Source organism: Bacillus rossius, chromosome 1 (assembly GCF_032445375.1).
Source record: "Bacillus rossius redtenbacheri isolate Brsri chromosome 1, Brsri_v3, whole genome shotgun sequence".
Lineage (NCBI taxonomy): Eukaryota > Metazoa > Arthropoda > Insecta > Phasmatodea > Bacillidae > Bacillus > Bacillus rossius.
In genome coordinates, this window is record NC_086330.1 from 264,260,960 (window position 1) to 264,277,854 (window position 16,895).

The window sequence follows — 16,895 nt, forward strand, 5'->3', positions numbered from 1 at the left end:
AGAGGGGGTTGGGTTTTGTAAAAAAAAAAAAAAAAAAAAGTTGATTAATTTGTTGTATATAACTGCATCTAGTGACACGAGAAAAAACTGTGCTACTTGGGGCTAGATGGCTTGTTTGTGGTCTAATTATGGTTTAGTGGGGTGCTAATGAGTCAGTTAAACAAGCATACCTTTTATTTAGGATCTTTGGTGTGACTAAATTGTGAGGAGGTTAATCTAAAACTAAGAACCAAGAACCGATTTTTAAGAACCAAAACCGAACCAAGAACCGGGATAAAAGTGGAACCGACACATCACTACTATAAACTAGTGTTGGGCCGATTCCTAAAATATACCGATTCCGATTCCATTTTCGATTCTTAAATTAAAGGGTCGATTCTTCGATCCGATTCCTTAATTTTTAGCTGACAATGTTCAACAGAGTAATATACTCAGAAAAAAAAAGGTTGTTTATGATTTTAAAAATATAATTGCATAATTATATATAATATATATATTATTGATATAATTGTGTTTCATTTTCTGTGCAGAAATTAACATTATATACAGCTTATATAATGTTAAAAAGTATGTTCATTACCATCAAGTTATGCTACCTTGAATTTCTAGCACAATTTGGCCTTTTAACCTTGCATATAGTTAGACGAAACATGTGTTCAAACACTGCCAATAATCAAAGATGTCTTATGACGTATTTTGTAAATAATGTTATAACTTAACCAACTTTTGATACCTTACATTATCAACTCAATTAATTAATTGTAAAAAAAGAGGTTTGTACGTTTAGGTTAAGAATTTTATTTTCAAGCGCAAGTAAATAATGATCCAAATAAAATGACAATATAACCTCGTTGATACATATTTCAAGGGACCATCTCACTTGGTGAAAAGAATAAATCCATCCAGTCTTGCAGTTCTTCACAACCGTAAAGAGAAAATAAATTTTCGGTTCTTGACTAAGAACATTCTGTGCATGTTTAGCATCTCAAAATGTCCACATTTTATGGTGAGATTTTCTTACACAAAATAATTAAACTCTTAAAAAAATCGCGTGTTAAAATTTAATTCATTTCAAAAATTTATCGGAAACAATTCTGTTAAACACAACTACTTTCAAAATATTGTTTATGTCTGGTAATAAAAATTTACGAACGTTTCAGCAGCAATGTTTGGAAATCCAGATTAGCCAACTGCCTTTCCAAAATATATCTAATGTAAAAAGAGCATCGCTGAACACGCACAAGAACGCCGATTTACAGCAATTTGGTTATGTTGCTTTTAAACTTATTTTAATATGGTCGCAGTAATCCACTGTCAATTTGGGTAAAATCTCGTTCAAAAATTATTTCATTTAATTCTGTAAAGTTTAAAGTGCAGAGATGTGAAACATCTTAATTTTCACGTTCACGTCACCAAAGATTTGGTTCATGGCCGTATGGTTTACCATGGCCGGTAGCACAAACAAAAAATTAGGTTGTTTACAATGGCAAATGTAGCTGCCATGATCAAGTTGTTAACGTTTACGTAATTTTACTTGCCGTTTACATTTACATAATTTTCTTTAAACATTTATGGTTTTGTCTAGTTATTTTTGAAGGTTTACCATTAAATGCAGTGCTGCTGCAACGTAATTTCCGAAAAATGCTTTCGTTTAAAGCGGGAAAGTAGATACTGCATTTGTACTATAGGGAAAATGGCGGTGCAAGTAAATAAATACGTTAATTACCGTAATTCGTAAATCAGTTCCTCAAAAAAGATTGTATTATGTAGTTTAAAAATTATATTTGCATTCATTTTAGTATTTTCTTACGTTGCGTAGGAGATGTATTTTGTAAACTTAAAAACAATGCAGGAATCGGTCATGGTCGATTCCAAAACCATTGTATTCTGAATCCCACGATTATACTGGAATCGGTGGGACCGACCGATTCCGGAATCGGAATCGACCCATCACTACTATAAACAAATCAACAAATTATTTCATTATGGATTATCACTTCATTGTAGTCTTAAACCAATATAATGAAACTACTGCACTCACTCATGCACATTCTCTATGGAGGTTGGTATCTTGGAGCTGGTGACAGGTTTGTTGCTTGAGGGAGAGATGACCTTCTCTCCCTCCGACTTGAGCTGGTCCACGAACGACTCCACGTCCCTCGCTTTCGTTCCCAACTTCATTGCTTTGGTAGGAACCGATGGCTTTCTGGTATATCACACGCACACAGATAGATATACCATAAACAACAAAACAATTTTATTTTATATTGCCTTAAAATATTTTTAAAAGTGATATCTAAAACCCAACACAAAATAAACACAATACTTATATTATACTGTGTGACTTGGTTATTCACATGTACCTATAGCACAAAAATTCAAATACAGGTTTGTTTTTATTTAAGTTCCTAGGAGAAAACATCTCGGGATGGAAATGTTGATTCTTGGGTGCTTTAATTCCACCAATTCTACCTGTAATCACAACCGATGCTTCTCAAGCTGCAAGCAGGTAAGGAATCTATCATATTTAGAACAACAGGTGATGACAACATTGATAATATGGATGTCAAATAGATTCACATAAAACCAGTGATTCTTGTCACAATTGCCATATTTTCTGGCAAATACGCTCACAATGTTTACGCAACTCGCCTTGCACTAACAAACAAAAATACATGGTAAATTATTTCAAGATTAGACAACAACTGCAATCACCAATAGTCATACATAGCACTGTACTAACCAAAATTAGATTTCTTTACTTGCTGTGAAAACATTGTAATCTCGCTTCAATACAATAACTTTAGTTCATACATACAACCACTCAAACATAATTTATTTCACTTCCAACGTCAATGAGCAATCATGACGCCATGTTGAAGTAAATAATTCAAAGCAGTTTGGCCAACCATATTATTCATAAACATTTTAGTTTTATTTTTTCAGTCTTTCATATACTAAAGCTAATATCTCTTATTTTTTATACTTTAAAGAAATGTTTTTCACTTAAAAGATGGTTAAAAATCAAATTTATATGTATTTATGTATATATAAAGTCATTAAATAATTTTTCATTTGTACAAAACTTTTTGGTGCCATTGTGTGGACAAATGTTTGTACAATATGCACTGTTTTCAAGATCGTGTTCATGTTTAATTTGCAGTGACGTGGCTTGCGTTATTATTAAATCTATTGTGAATTTGAATTACAGTCAACATACAGTATCTCATGAACAGTTAGAGTTTTAATGCCAATATAAATGTTCACGAATGTAAATCAAGTGAAATAAACCCATCAGGACTGTTTCACACAAATTTGTCGATTATGAACTGCAGTGGCTAAACAGACGCTAAAATAATTAATTAGGAGCAAGCTAAACATGTTAATTTCATTAATAGGTGTTGACATGGTGTTAGTGTCTTGGTAAAGGGGAAAGAAGTGCACTAAACCCTGTCATGCCTGAAAACAAAATCCAGAGGTAATGTAGGTAGATTGTATAAGTAATAAAATACAAAAAAGACTCCTTATAACCACTTTATGTCAAAAAATTTACATAAATTTAGTCTTAAGTACTATTCTTTATGTTAACGTTCTGCTTCGATTTTCATAATTTTATTCATAAAGGAAAGTAAAACTTTGGAATATAAATGTGAGTCTAAGGAAAATGAAATAGATTCATCCCTAAAAATAACCATTCTTTGGTTTAAAATGTCTTTCGTTATTGATAAATGATTCTTAGCAACTTTAGGAAGCAAAATTGTACAATAAACATCCTATAAAATATATTAAATGTTTTTATCAATAAAGTACATTCAATTTAACGAACACTTCACTACTACAAACTATTAATTTTGTTCCAGCTAAAGATAATATGTTTTAATTTTAAAAAATGTCAAAATTATTAACTTTAAAAGTTAAAATTTTTGGAATGGAACTGCTTTATTTGTGAAAGAAGTTCCACAGACTCTGAAAATTGCAGTGTTTGTTTGATTGTTGCACTGCTGCAAGGTAAAATAGTTAATATTATGAATGTGAATATAATTCATGGCCATCAGTGACTGTAATGTTTTTGGATTCAACAATATTGACAAAGTTGGGAAGTAAAGAAACTACAGGATATCCATAAAAGAATGTCCCAGTTTCAATGGTGTATAATAAAAGTTTAATTTAGACTCTTTACAACAAATCATAGAACAAATTAAAAGTAAACTAACGTAGTAAATTTTTTTTTTTAATTTTATGTTCACCTTTAGTTATGTGGCACACACACAACCTATAAGTCCAACTTTTTCCACGTTTTGGTTAACACGTCCAGAGTAATGGAAGCAATAGCATCCTCAATTCTGTGTCTTAATGCTACCAAATCATTAGGTGGCAGTGGAATGTAGACACAATCTTTTATAAAGCCCCAAAAGAAAAATCGTATGGCGTAATGTCAGGTGAACAAGGAGGCCAGTGAAAAAGAGCTCTGTCGTCTCAACCATTACGATCAATCCAAAGGTCAGGGACTTCAAACTTTCAACCACTTTTGTAAAAAGGGATTCTAATGTGGAGGGGCTCCATCCTATTGCCGAATAAAGTTCACCCTCTACTAATTAGGGAAAGTGCTATTATTTCGCGCTGCAAGCGAGAAAACAACAAAGCAGTATACGTGCATGCGCCTATCTAAAACGTTTTGAGTTACTCTTTAATTGTGACAATGCTTACAGTTATACTATTAAGTTTTATAACTGGGACCTTCTTTTATGGACCTACTGTATAATCAAATAGATATTGAAAGAAAATAAACTTTTACTAGTGGTGAGGAGTTTTGAAACCATATGAGTTTTCATTCACTCTATCAAATTTTTTTTTTTATTTCTGGTATTCTTCTAAAACAACATTAACATTAACAGAAATACAAAACAATAAAACTCACGTGGTGAATAATTTACATCAAAATGATAATGGAATTTGTGAGGAACATGATACAGTACACTCCCTATTTAACGCGGTTGTCGGGGGACATAACTTTTACCCGCGTTGTTGCATAACCGCGATGTTTCGATGTGACCAAGGTCAAAAGGCATAAAACACCGCCTGTGTTCTAATAGGTCGGCAAGCACGCACAGTATAGACGGCCCGCCTTTGTGCGGACTTTGCATCCGCAGTTTTCACTAAACACGGGTGAAAAAATAAAAAATAATAAATTTTAAAGATAAATATTAAATGTTGAATTGTTTTTATTTTTCCGCGTGCCGCGCAGTTTGTCGCACGGCCTACGAGCGCGCCACACGCCGCCATACACACGTGCGGCACACAAGCTGCTGCCAGTCTCGTGGTGTCAGCCACAGTATCTGCTTCGTCTAAGTGTCCGTAACAAAGTAAGTGCAGTGTGTGCGGTTACACACGATTCTGTGGTCAAAGTCTTCTAAAAAGAAAGGCCGTAGTGATACTTCAAACCGAATATGAATCGCAAAGTACCGAGTTTGATTGACAAAATAAAAGTTCTAGATTTACTTACAGATAGCTTGTCTTTTGTAGAAGCAGGCCGCAGATACTGGAAAAAAACGATTCTAGCATTCGTACAATAAAAAATAAAGAATCGTCTATCGTGTCAAGTGGTTAAACTTTATTATCCATGCTTACAGTAAATTATAAATGGTCACATGTGGGAAACAAAAATTGCGCTAATTTAATTTTAGCGCAATCAGTGACGCCGTATTAAAACCGTGTTAAACTTTGTCTTTACTTATTTCACCAAACACTGTGTCGAGTTGCTGAGTGTGTGTGGCTCGGATCGGCAAGTGTTATATTCCCCAGCCTCTGTTTAAAGGTCGGGAGACCGCTACACATAAACATTTCCGGGACTTGTTTACTACCTCACGGCAAAAGTGGTACAGTATGGTTCACGTAAATATTGGACCACTGGGAATTCCTGGGCAAAGATTAAAAATACGCTAGCCGATTTACTTTACTATTTAATGTTAAAATATTATACCAAAGTAAAAAGATGAACTTGTATAATACAATGAATTACCCAATAATATTACGTCTGTAGGTTTAAGTTGTAACAAAACATTTATATACAGATGTCCAGTAAAGTACCAATTAAGATTCTGGAGTGGAATTTTAAACACCGGACTACCTGATTTTGCCTTGTACGCAGGAACGCTGCTCAGTCAAGTGACTCATGCTCTGCCTGTGTGCTGAGTGAACACATTCCCTCCCCCACTCCCCCTCTTCAAGTTTCTGCCCGCTCTAATCTATACCTCTCTCCATATTCTCGGCTCGTCTCTCCCTACCCAGCGCTTGCCGACAACCAAGCCTATCCAACATCAATCCCCAGCCGAGTCACGCTGGATGTCGCTGGACGGTGGGCTTTATCAGGTCCCCTGTCCGATGCTTCATTTGTGAGATAAAGCGACGTTAAGAACTAGTGTTTCAGAAAATATCACTGGGCTGGATTGGACCATAATTTGAAAACCCTACAAGATAGAGGAATAATGTACGGAGATATCTTGTTTAGAATTTTACTGCGGACATTTTCTACGCCTAGGCTTTTTTCTGCCCGATGCTTAGTTTGTTAGTTACAACGCAAAATTATCCTAATCGGCTGTCAACCATTTATTCCATTATTATTATTCATTTCTGACTGGGGGACATGGTTTGACCCGCGATATACCCGATTCCGCGATCAATCGAGGCGCGATATACCGGGAGTTTACTGTATATTGATAAATGAACAAACAATAATGTCATAAGAAAGAAGACAAATGCCTAACTTTGTGATTATGAACTGGAGTATTAACAAATATAACAAATGGCCTTCAGAAAAAAAGTGTTTCATAAAAACTATATAAAACATCAAATAAATGCTACCAGCAAAATATTTTTAAAAATAAATAAAATAAAAATAGACAGTTGTAACCATCTCACAAGAAAGTTTTTGCCACATACAATATTGCAAAAGCCAGTGAATGGAGAATGTGGTCCCTGACTGCAAGGACTCAATACGTACTGCAGTGTGGTGAAACTGGGCTTGAGATCCGATGGGACAGAAGCAGTGTCGCCCACGATGGGCAGCGGTATGTGGCTGGAGCCGCCTCCAAACCCTCCCCCGCCGCCAAACCCAGGACTCTTCAGCCCTTTCTTTGATGCCTCCATACGCTGTCGCTGCAACTCCTTCGCCTTCTCCCGCATCTTGTTCTTGGCCTCACGTTCCTGGGTCTGCAACACAGCTCTTCGTGTGACAGCTTGTACCCAGTAAGTTAGGGTCATTAAATTTATACATTTACAACCCCCTGTTGGTCAACTGGCATCCACCAAGGACTGGGTCTATGTAGATATACAAAAAAGAGCTCTTGGACAGCTGGCATGCACTATAGGGCTGGGGCCATGTATGAATGCATATACAAACACACTGTTGCACAGCTTACACTCCTTAAAGGGATGGAGCCATAAATATATATGTAAATATCAGGGTTGAAAAAAAAAAAATTTTTAAACCAAACAACTTTTTTTTGTTTAAACCAAAGATTTTTTTATTAATTTTTGTTTAAATAGATATTTTTTAATACATCACTTATTTTGATTCTCAAAACAAAGCCATATAAGATAAAACATTCACTTTCTGCCACTCATGTTAAACTAGAAAAGTTAAAACATCAGAGAACTAAGTCCAGGAAATCAGGACATCTGACTGGGACTTAATCACAGAAAGGGCATTTCCCCACAAAAGGAGTAGTCTCCATAGAAATGATGTTTTCCACAGAATGGTGATTTACAGTAGTCAGGGATTTCCCACAGAATAGGATTTTTTTTATAATAAATTTATTTCCACTCTTTTGTGACACTTTAACTACAACTTATTAATTTAATTTAAGAGAAGTATTTAGCTTATCCAGATAATTTACATCAAAAGAACTTGATTACTATATATATTCTCTCTCTTACTCTCTCTCTTACTCTCTCTCTCTCTTACTCTCTCTCTCTCTCTTACTCTCTCTCTCTCTCTTACTCTCTCACTCTCTCTCTTACTCTCTCACTCTCTCTCTCTCACTCTTACTCTCTCACTCTCTCTCTCTTACTCTCTCTCTCTTACTCTCTCACTCTCTCTCTCTCTTACTCTCTCACTCTCTCTCTTACTCTCTCTCTCTTACTCTCTCTCTCTCTAACTCTCTCTCTCTCTAACTCTCTCTCTCTCTTACTCTCTCTCTCTTAGTCTCTCTCTCTCTTACTCTCTCTTTCTCTCTCTCTTACTCTTACTCTCTCTCTCTCTTACTCTTACTCTCTCTCTCTCTTACTCTTACTCTCTCTCTCTCTTATTCTCTCTCTCTCTTACTCTCTCTCTCTTTCTCTCTCTCTCTGTGTGTGTGTGTGTGTGTGTGGGGGGGGGGGAGGGGGGGGGGGGGGGTTCTATTGAGATAAAATGGCTAAAAGGCATGTTTTCGAAGTTTTAGGTGTAAAAACCCCGTTACAAATTTCTTGAAAGTATCAGAGGGAAATGCATTACACCTTTATCTTTATTTTTCCGCCATATAATGTTACGGTCACCGCTCAACTTTCACAGTTATCTGACGGGAACGAGATGACTGCGCGTCAGTTCAGAGCCTTGCACTTAGAGGTTTTACCACGCTAGAACTACCATTGAGCGTCGCTCTTATCATCCCGCTTCACCAACACACATGCTGACCAGACGGCGCCCTTAAGCTGATTAGACGAAGCACGTAGAAATGCAAGGCAGGAAATTCTTCCAGCTTATCAACCAGGACCCGGGCAAGTTTTGACTATCAAACTTTTCGCATTAAAATATAAGAGACTTGTATTGTGTAGTTTCAGTGTTATTTAGCGGTTTTTCTTAAAAATTGCTTTTTTCACATTTTCCGTAAAAATTCGCGGAAAATTTTGCTATTTCGCGATTCACCATATAATCGTGGCCCTAATTATAAGGTATTATTACCTTATAATACTAGCCATCCTCCAGACAGCTAGCAACTCCTACAGCGTTGGAGCCATGTACACAGGTTGTCCCAAAATGCAACATCAAGCCAAGAGTAATTAATTAATTAATAGGCCAGTTAATGATGGATCTGAATCAAAAAACCACATAACTTTGTCCTGATTATAGGTATTAAAAGAAATTTTTCATTAGTTTTAAAGCCCCTACCCTGCATCAAATTATTAGATACTGTGAATACAATTTTCCATATTATACAAGGGATGGTTTTTAAATAAGGTTCGTTTGTGAATGAGAGTAAGAATGACACACGATCAGCGCAATGTGCTTGTGCTTCGTCTTCCAACATTCTTTGCGTACTAATAGACACCATTTGCAACTCTATCATCTGTGTGTGCACTGAACTGTAGAAGTTTATAATATTTAAGAAAAATGAGTCCCCCGCTGACTGTGAGATATGATCTGTAATTAAATTCTCGAGTACAAGAAACTTGACAGAAGCTGGAATTCACAGTCAGATTTGTGAAGTTTACGGTGATTATGCTATGTGTGACAGTAAACTCTGAAACTGGAAGAGAACATTCAAGAACGGGTGGGTTAATGTGCATGATGCATCACATCCTGGCCAACCTTCTCTGATTTCTCAGGATTTGGTTCGTGATGTGGACAACATAATTCAAGAGTACCGACAATTCACGATTTCAACATTATCAAGTGAATTTACATAGGTTTCAAGGTGTTTTTAGTACACCATTGTTTGTAAAAACTGAATTATCGATAATTGTGTTCACTGTGTATTCAAAGACTGCTTTCTGATGATCACAAAACAAAAAGATTGAGCTGTGCTTTATCGTTTTTGACTTGATACAATTAGGAAGGAAATGAATTGTTGAACCACATCATTACAGGAGATGAGACTTGGGTGTGTCACACGACTTCTGAGTCCAAGCAATAATCAATAAATGTCGACACACATCGTCTCCAACCAAAGTGAAAGACAAACAGACAATTTCAGAAAAGGGATTTTGTTAATGGATTTTATGCAGGGAGGCACCAAAATCAATTCAGATGCGTATTGTGTAACCTTGAGAAAACTCCAGCATGCTACACAAACAAGCAGTGTAGCCTGCTGACTTCTGGTGTGATGTTGCTCCATGACAATGCAAGGCCACATGTTTCTGCAAATAAGTACAAGGTCTCATCAGGTCTTTTCGATGGGAACAACTGGATCAACCACCTTACAGTCCAGACCTTGCAGTGATTTTCACTTGTTTTGGTACTTAAGGAGTTCCTTGGTGATCGATGGTCAATGAAGACAAAGTGAAAACTGTGGTCATGGATTGGTTTTCTTCACAGGATGCAGATTTCTTTGATGTTGGAATTCAAAAACTTGTGGAGCTGTATGATATATGTTTGAAAAACAATAGAAATTATGTACAAAAAAAAATATTTACAATATGGAAAAAACAGACCTTTCTTTAAACAAAAAACCTAATATGATCACAATTTTTGCCATAGGAACCTGAAAAACCTTACCCACAGCTGCAGCCGATCAGGAATCACTCCCCTCTCAGGCAAGAATATTTAAAGACAGGAGAATTTATCAAGAACCTTAGTAAATAACTGCTACCCTGATGACAGTGACTGTAAGATCTGCAAGAAAGTTGACCAAATCTTTTCCTTCGACGTGGCTACAATACAGAAGCCAAGCAACTCCGAAGAAACTGACAGATATTTGAGTGAGATGATGGGTTATCTTGAAATATGTAATGGTCCCTGCAGAGGATTTTTCAAAATACATAGTTGATAAAATAGCGCATAGATAGAGATGGGAAAAAATGGTGTAACGATTTTCCCGCGAATTTTCGCGAAAAAAGATTTTTATAACTATAAAACGCGAAATTCTGAAAATCTCCGAAAAAAAATGTTAAAATATTAATCATTTGCGACTTTATAAAAAATTATATGCGTGATGTCACAAAATATGATGTTCACACATTAGGTTGGAAATACCACTTATTTTAAAACACCTTTGCTGACTTTTAGCGTCTTCCATTTGCCAGAAACATTACGCCTATCAATTCAGAAAATTACCCATTGCAGTACTTATTCAGCCGGCAGCCTCCATATCTACACACAGCAGTCCTTACTCCTTCCCCTTCGCTTCACAATAGAATACAACATAATTTTTCCGTTGATTATATTTTTCATTGCTTTACTCCGATGCTTAATTAGTTCTTTTTGAATACCTGGAACCGAAAAAATGTTATATAATGTTTTTGTAAACATTTATTACGCCATCCCGAATTCTGAACTCGATATTCGTTTGTTTTCGTTGACGCCAGATTGCAACGGAAGACAATTGAATGCGCTAGCAGCAAGCACAGCGATAGTACACGTACCAACGTACCATTTTTTCGTTAGCAAAACAACGCGTGACGTGTGTTATCTTTCGGGATACCTAGTCAATTTGCCGTGTTCATTAATATTCTATACTTTTGCAAAAGTTTACACAGGCAGGAAGTTTAAAGTAAAACAAGAATCCTTGTAGGTTTTGACTTATTTACTGCTAGGCCCAATAAAGCGATGCCAAAATTTAAAGCATCTTGCTTATCGTGGGCAACGGAATTTAAATCGGAAGGGCTGTACGTTTCCAACAACATTTTCTTCTGCAAATGGTGCAATTGCCGAGTTGATTACGAGAGAAGGGACACTGTTGTCAAACATGTTGCTAGTAAGCATCATATGAAAGTGAGGTTAGGTGCCGAGGGCACAAGCAGTGGCAGCAAACGTCTTGCAACACTAGAAGAAGTCGCAAAAGTCGGGGAAAAAGTATGTGAGGACAGAGAGACATTTATTTTGGATACAACCGAGGCTTTTATATCTGCCAACATACCACTCCAGAAATTAGACAACACCCAATTACGTGGTTGGATTAATAAAAATGTAAAGGGTGGGGGAGATCTTCCTACAGCCAGTTCCCTTAGGAGAACATATGTTCCAAAATTGGGGGAGAAAGTGGAAGCATAGTTAAAAGATGAATTTGAAGGGTGCTTTAAACTTTTGAAGAAAATGTCGTAAGTACCGGTAGTAAAAAATTTTCTTTTTTTAAAATATCATTTTAAAATATGTTTTCCTATAAAAACACAAAACACCGCAATTGCTGATTATTGAAACGAAATTGGCATAAAAATAACACCGCTTTTTCCCATCACTACGCATAGATATCTAGTCAGGCAAGTACTTGTAACCAAGACTTTTTGTCTGACAACTGTGTCAATGTCACTTACTGGACATTAGTTAATGCATACGATTTAAATTTCATAATAGCATTTTTAGGTAATTCTTCACAAACATCAGGACTTGGCACAAAACTGCAGGTGATGCAGTTTGCAAGCTGGCAAAAAAAATGTGAAACCACACTGTCCTTCCACAAAGAAACGCACCTGTCGGACGGCCTGGTACACCTTCTCCTCATGAGAGTCCATCTCCACGAAGGTGCGGATCTGGGCCAGGTTCACGCTCTCCCGGTAGCCCAGCGCCACGATCTCGTCGAACGCAAAGATCAGATTGAACGCGTTGTCTGCTATCTCAGTCTCCTCCATGCTGTGGCAGTACTCTGGAATCTGTCACACCATCCTCGAATCTGCAGTTCGGACCAGAAGCTCCAACCCTCACAACAATTAACCAATTGCTTCGCAAATAAAAATAATAATAAAATTAAATTATATACAATTATCTATGACTAAGAAAAACAAAAAAGCATGTAATGAAATCAAACAGACACCATTAATGTTGATTTTTTCACCAGGTAGTTTTAGGATAGTATAAGAGACAGCCATTTTACATACTGGGAAAAACTATTAAGTTTGAAATAAGCCTACTTTTTTTTGCCAATTTTTGCAATATCCAAACCCAATGTCAGACTTAAATTGCAACTTTTAAGAAAAACTATAGATGAATGTTAATGAACATTCACCATAAGTTAATGAACATGTATATCTAAGAGTTCACTCTGCACAGTTGAGGACAAATACAATGAATAAAATAAGTAATTCAATTTAATACTATTTTTACAATGTAGCAAAGGGTAATCCTACACCAATTTTTTTAAGTATGTGTACAGTGTTATTTTTCTAATCACATATCAGTCACATCAGCATAATTAAGACACTAGGACACCCAATGTTCCTTTGCAAAATAATGAGAAATAAAAATTATATTTTAAGAGGTTGATTCAGGTGCACGATCCAGCAGCAAAATGTTTCTCTGCTGATACTCTTTGCCGTTCCCAACCCGGCACAGACCACACTGTACGCCAGCCTCTGTGCATTTGGCCTGTGTTGTGTGTAGGGCACGTGCAGGGAGAGGCTGTTGTTATATTAATGAAATCTGTAACTTCTGGATTAATTATTTTAAAAATATGTAACATAAGTAAAAATTCATACATGTGTACCTAATTAACTGCAAGGTTGTAACAGAGTTTGCTTTAATTGTTGAATATTTTTATAAAATTTAACTGCATAGCTTGTGACTAGAGGGAAGCAAGTGATTTGCTTATTGAAAGTGAACTGAAACATATGATTTCGCAATTTCAGATAATGCAACTTCATTATTTAACATGTCTTCAGATAAACTGTTCATCAGTGCCGAGAGAGAGGAGTTAATTTAACATTGCGTTCAAACTAAGAACACAATTTCAGCACGCATATAATTATTAGATTTTTACCATGAAATTCCTTGGTCGTAATTACCTTAAGAATATGTGAGAGTTGCGAACCATCCGCTTTTAAGCCTTTCAGCATTAAATTTACGCTTTTATTAATTCAATACATATTTTTGACTATAGTAGCTTTGAGCTAACAACTGGGAGCAGGGAAACACACACCACCCGGGAGAAGAGGCGCAGTGTCTCCAAGTCCTCGAGAATGTTGCTGGCCTTGGTAGTAATGAGCAGCATGTACAGCTTCTCCAGCGGCTGGTATACATAGCGCACCGACTCCGTCTCCACGAACGTGTGCTGCTTGCCCGCCGACATCAGCTTGGGGAAGGCCGACAGCAGACCCTCGATGCGTGCCTTGGTCATCTCCACGAACTGCCGCGACACCAGCGCTGTGACAGATAACAGCACTTCAGCACAGTCTACAAACCATCAGCAGGCCCTCTATGCATGCCATCGTCATCTCCATGAAGCGCCGTGAGACCAGCGCTGACAGACAACAGCACTTCAGCACTGTCTACAAACAACCAGCATACCCTCGATGCGTGCCTTTGTCATATCCACGAACTGCCACAAGACCAGCGCTGTGACAGACAACACTTCTCTACCATTGCTAACACAAAAGCCCAATCATCATGTGGATGTGGTAGATTAATAGCTGTTTTAGCAAGATAGTAGAACATATATTGCCAACAGAAACACAGTCATGTGTTACCTACCTATGACATACTCAAAACAAATGACCACTAAATAATTATATATCAACAGGCTCACTTCTAGCAAGCTAGAATTGTAACTAATGTATAATTTTGTTTACTGTAAAATGCCCGAACTATTTTAGGAAAGATAATGGCACAATAAATTTTGTTACAGGTTAAAGTATGCATTACTATTAAGAAAATTAATTTGAATGCCAATCAGACTGCATTGTTAACCCTTTCACTGCTGTGGACGAGATATCTCGTTTGTTTTATTATTGACTGCCAGTGCTATTGACGAGATAACTCGTCTTTTACTTTATGTATCACCACTGGGAAGGACGAGATATCTCGTTCAGTCCCTCTTCCTTCATCTATCTATAAATAGCCTGCCAAGTTCACTCCACAGCAGCGGCCAGACACCCCGAGGCGCAGCACACATGACATATTGTCTGCTGCTCCCCGTAATACAGATAAGTGAGACAGTTAAGATAAGGTAGTTGCCCACCCCATCCAATCGCTTCCATAAACAGTCATAGCTGCCACTTCACGACACTCACCGTTCCTGCCTTTGAAATTGGAATATTCTGCTGATAACATTTTTCTTGAGCCTTGGTGGTGTGGCTCTACAGGATGTTTATCTGTGTGACTCGGGGGGGGGGGTGTTGTTTACAGTTAGCTTGGCAAAGAGGGTGGGAGGGAAGAGCAGAACAGTTGTGCAGTGTAATATCACACGTGCGCTAGCTTTTTCAAGACTAACAGGTAATTTGTATATATAAATTATGAAGAGACAACAATTTCTCACTAACAAGGAAGCACTGGAGTTGATCCTCACAAGGAGCGACAGTGAAGAAGAAATGTTTTCATCTAGTGATTCAGATGATGGGCATACTTCACACCACAGGGAGAAATCTCCCCAGCCATCTTCGTCGGCTGGGACTACTCGCAGTTCTTCAAGAATGAGATTTGTTGAAGAGTCATCAGACTCAGAGTGATAGCAGCAATAACGAAGATAATGAAAACCCTACCAAGAAAAGAATAGAAGACACATTAGAATGGTCTTCTAATAATTTGTCTCCAACAAACCATCCCTTCTTCAATGATGCACATTCAGGATGTAAAGCAAATGTAAATAATCAAAGTCCTATAATAGACTTTTTTCTAGTGTTCTTTGCTGTTTCGTTGATGACATTCGTTGATGACATTGCAGTATACATGCCTTTTATACTAATAGCATTGTTACTAAGAATGGTTTAGGTTGCCAGTATATTTTATTCTGAATTTATAATTATTTAAAAATCATGTTTCTTCTGTCATCCTTTCAACTATGTTTTGCTACTTATAGTTACCTAATATTATGTATGCGTTTTTTCTATTATTTATTTAAATTTTAATATTGTATTATAATTATATATATTTTATTAGAATGCAGATGTTACATAATGGTTCTAGAACGAGGGACTGTGTCTGGGGTGATGTGTAAAAAGAGAGAGGCATAAGAGACCTGTAAGTGCAAGTGAGAAAGAAACAGTGATTCCCCAGTAAGAGAGAGACAAAAGCTGTGATTCCCCACTGGTCGTGGGAACTAAGTGATAACTACTGTCTCACGATGTGGGAGAGAGCAAGAGAATGTGAAGTCCCTGGCTCTGTGTGTAGAAAATTGTTTTCAAGGTGTGTCGCGTATTCTGATTGGCTTGTAATTTGTAGTGTAAATGAAGCGTGTGTGTGATTGGTCGGTGAGGTCATGTGACTGCCTTCCCTGCGTGAAGGACACAGTGCTATGACCTCACCAGTCGTCTGTCGAACGCTGCAAGGCGAGGGCGCATTCGACGGCTCGCGGTGGCTGTTGTTTTCACCAAGTGCGGCCATGTTTGAGGCCGCACAGATTTCGGGTACTTACCGTAAAAGGTTACAGAAAGACTTAATCTACGTTTGTTTTTCATTAATTTTCATTGCCCAAGCTGCGAGCATTTCTCGACAGGCGGATATACGTGTTGAATGAGTGAACAAAATATTGAAAGTGATTGGATCCAGTTGTTTCGTCTTTCGGACAGTAAAACTCTCAAATGAAAAAGGAAGAAAATATTTTTATTTCATTAAACAAACTGGAACAAGCCGAACAATGTAACAGCTATTATATTTATGCTGTTGAAAATGTTCCACTAATTTTGCAGTCCCATTCTCGTATCAAGCAATGGCAGGACACAAATTTCGAAGAATTATTTTGCTTCCTGGCAGTTTGTTTGCTGATGACACGTGTGAAAAAACTAAAATTAAGTGAATATTGGTCAAAAGATGCTCTTTTGCGAACACTAGTGTTTGGAGACATCATGTGAAGAGACAGATTTTTACTTTTACTGCGAATGCTTCATTTCTGTGACAACAGTGTGGATAATATTGGAGATAAACTTTTCAAAATTCAAGGTATTGCAGACAGAATTTGAAATGCTTTTCGATATTCATTTGTGCCCTTCTGTAAATTGTGTATTTACGAGAGCTTGGTCCTTTTCAAAGGACGTTTGATGTTCAAACAATACAT

At 37.0% G+C, this 16,895-nt stretch overlaps 1 protein-coding gene across 1 annotated transcript in view; it reads right to left on the minus strand.

Annotated features, from left to right (window-relative positions):
- Window positions 1–16,895, minus strand: part of LOC134527550 (coatomer subunit delta) — a 92,558-nt gene that overhangs the window by 62,336 nt on the left and 13,327 nt on the right. The window contains exons 3-6 of the mRNA XM_063360322.1: window positions 13,827–14,050; window positions 12,385–12,564; window positions 7,001–7,209; window positions 2,042–2,206 (exon numbers count right to left, since the gene is read on the minus strand). Coding sequence (XP_063216392.1) covers window positions 2,042–2,206; window positions 7,001–7,209; window positions 12,385–12,564; window positions 13,827–14,050 — 778 coding nt within the window. The remainder of the gene's footprint in view (window positions 1–2,041; window positions 2,207–7,000; window positions 7,210–12,384; window positions 12,565–13,826; window positions 14,051–16,895) is intronic.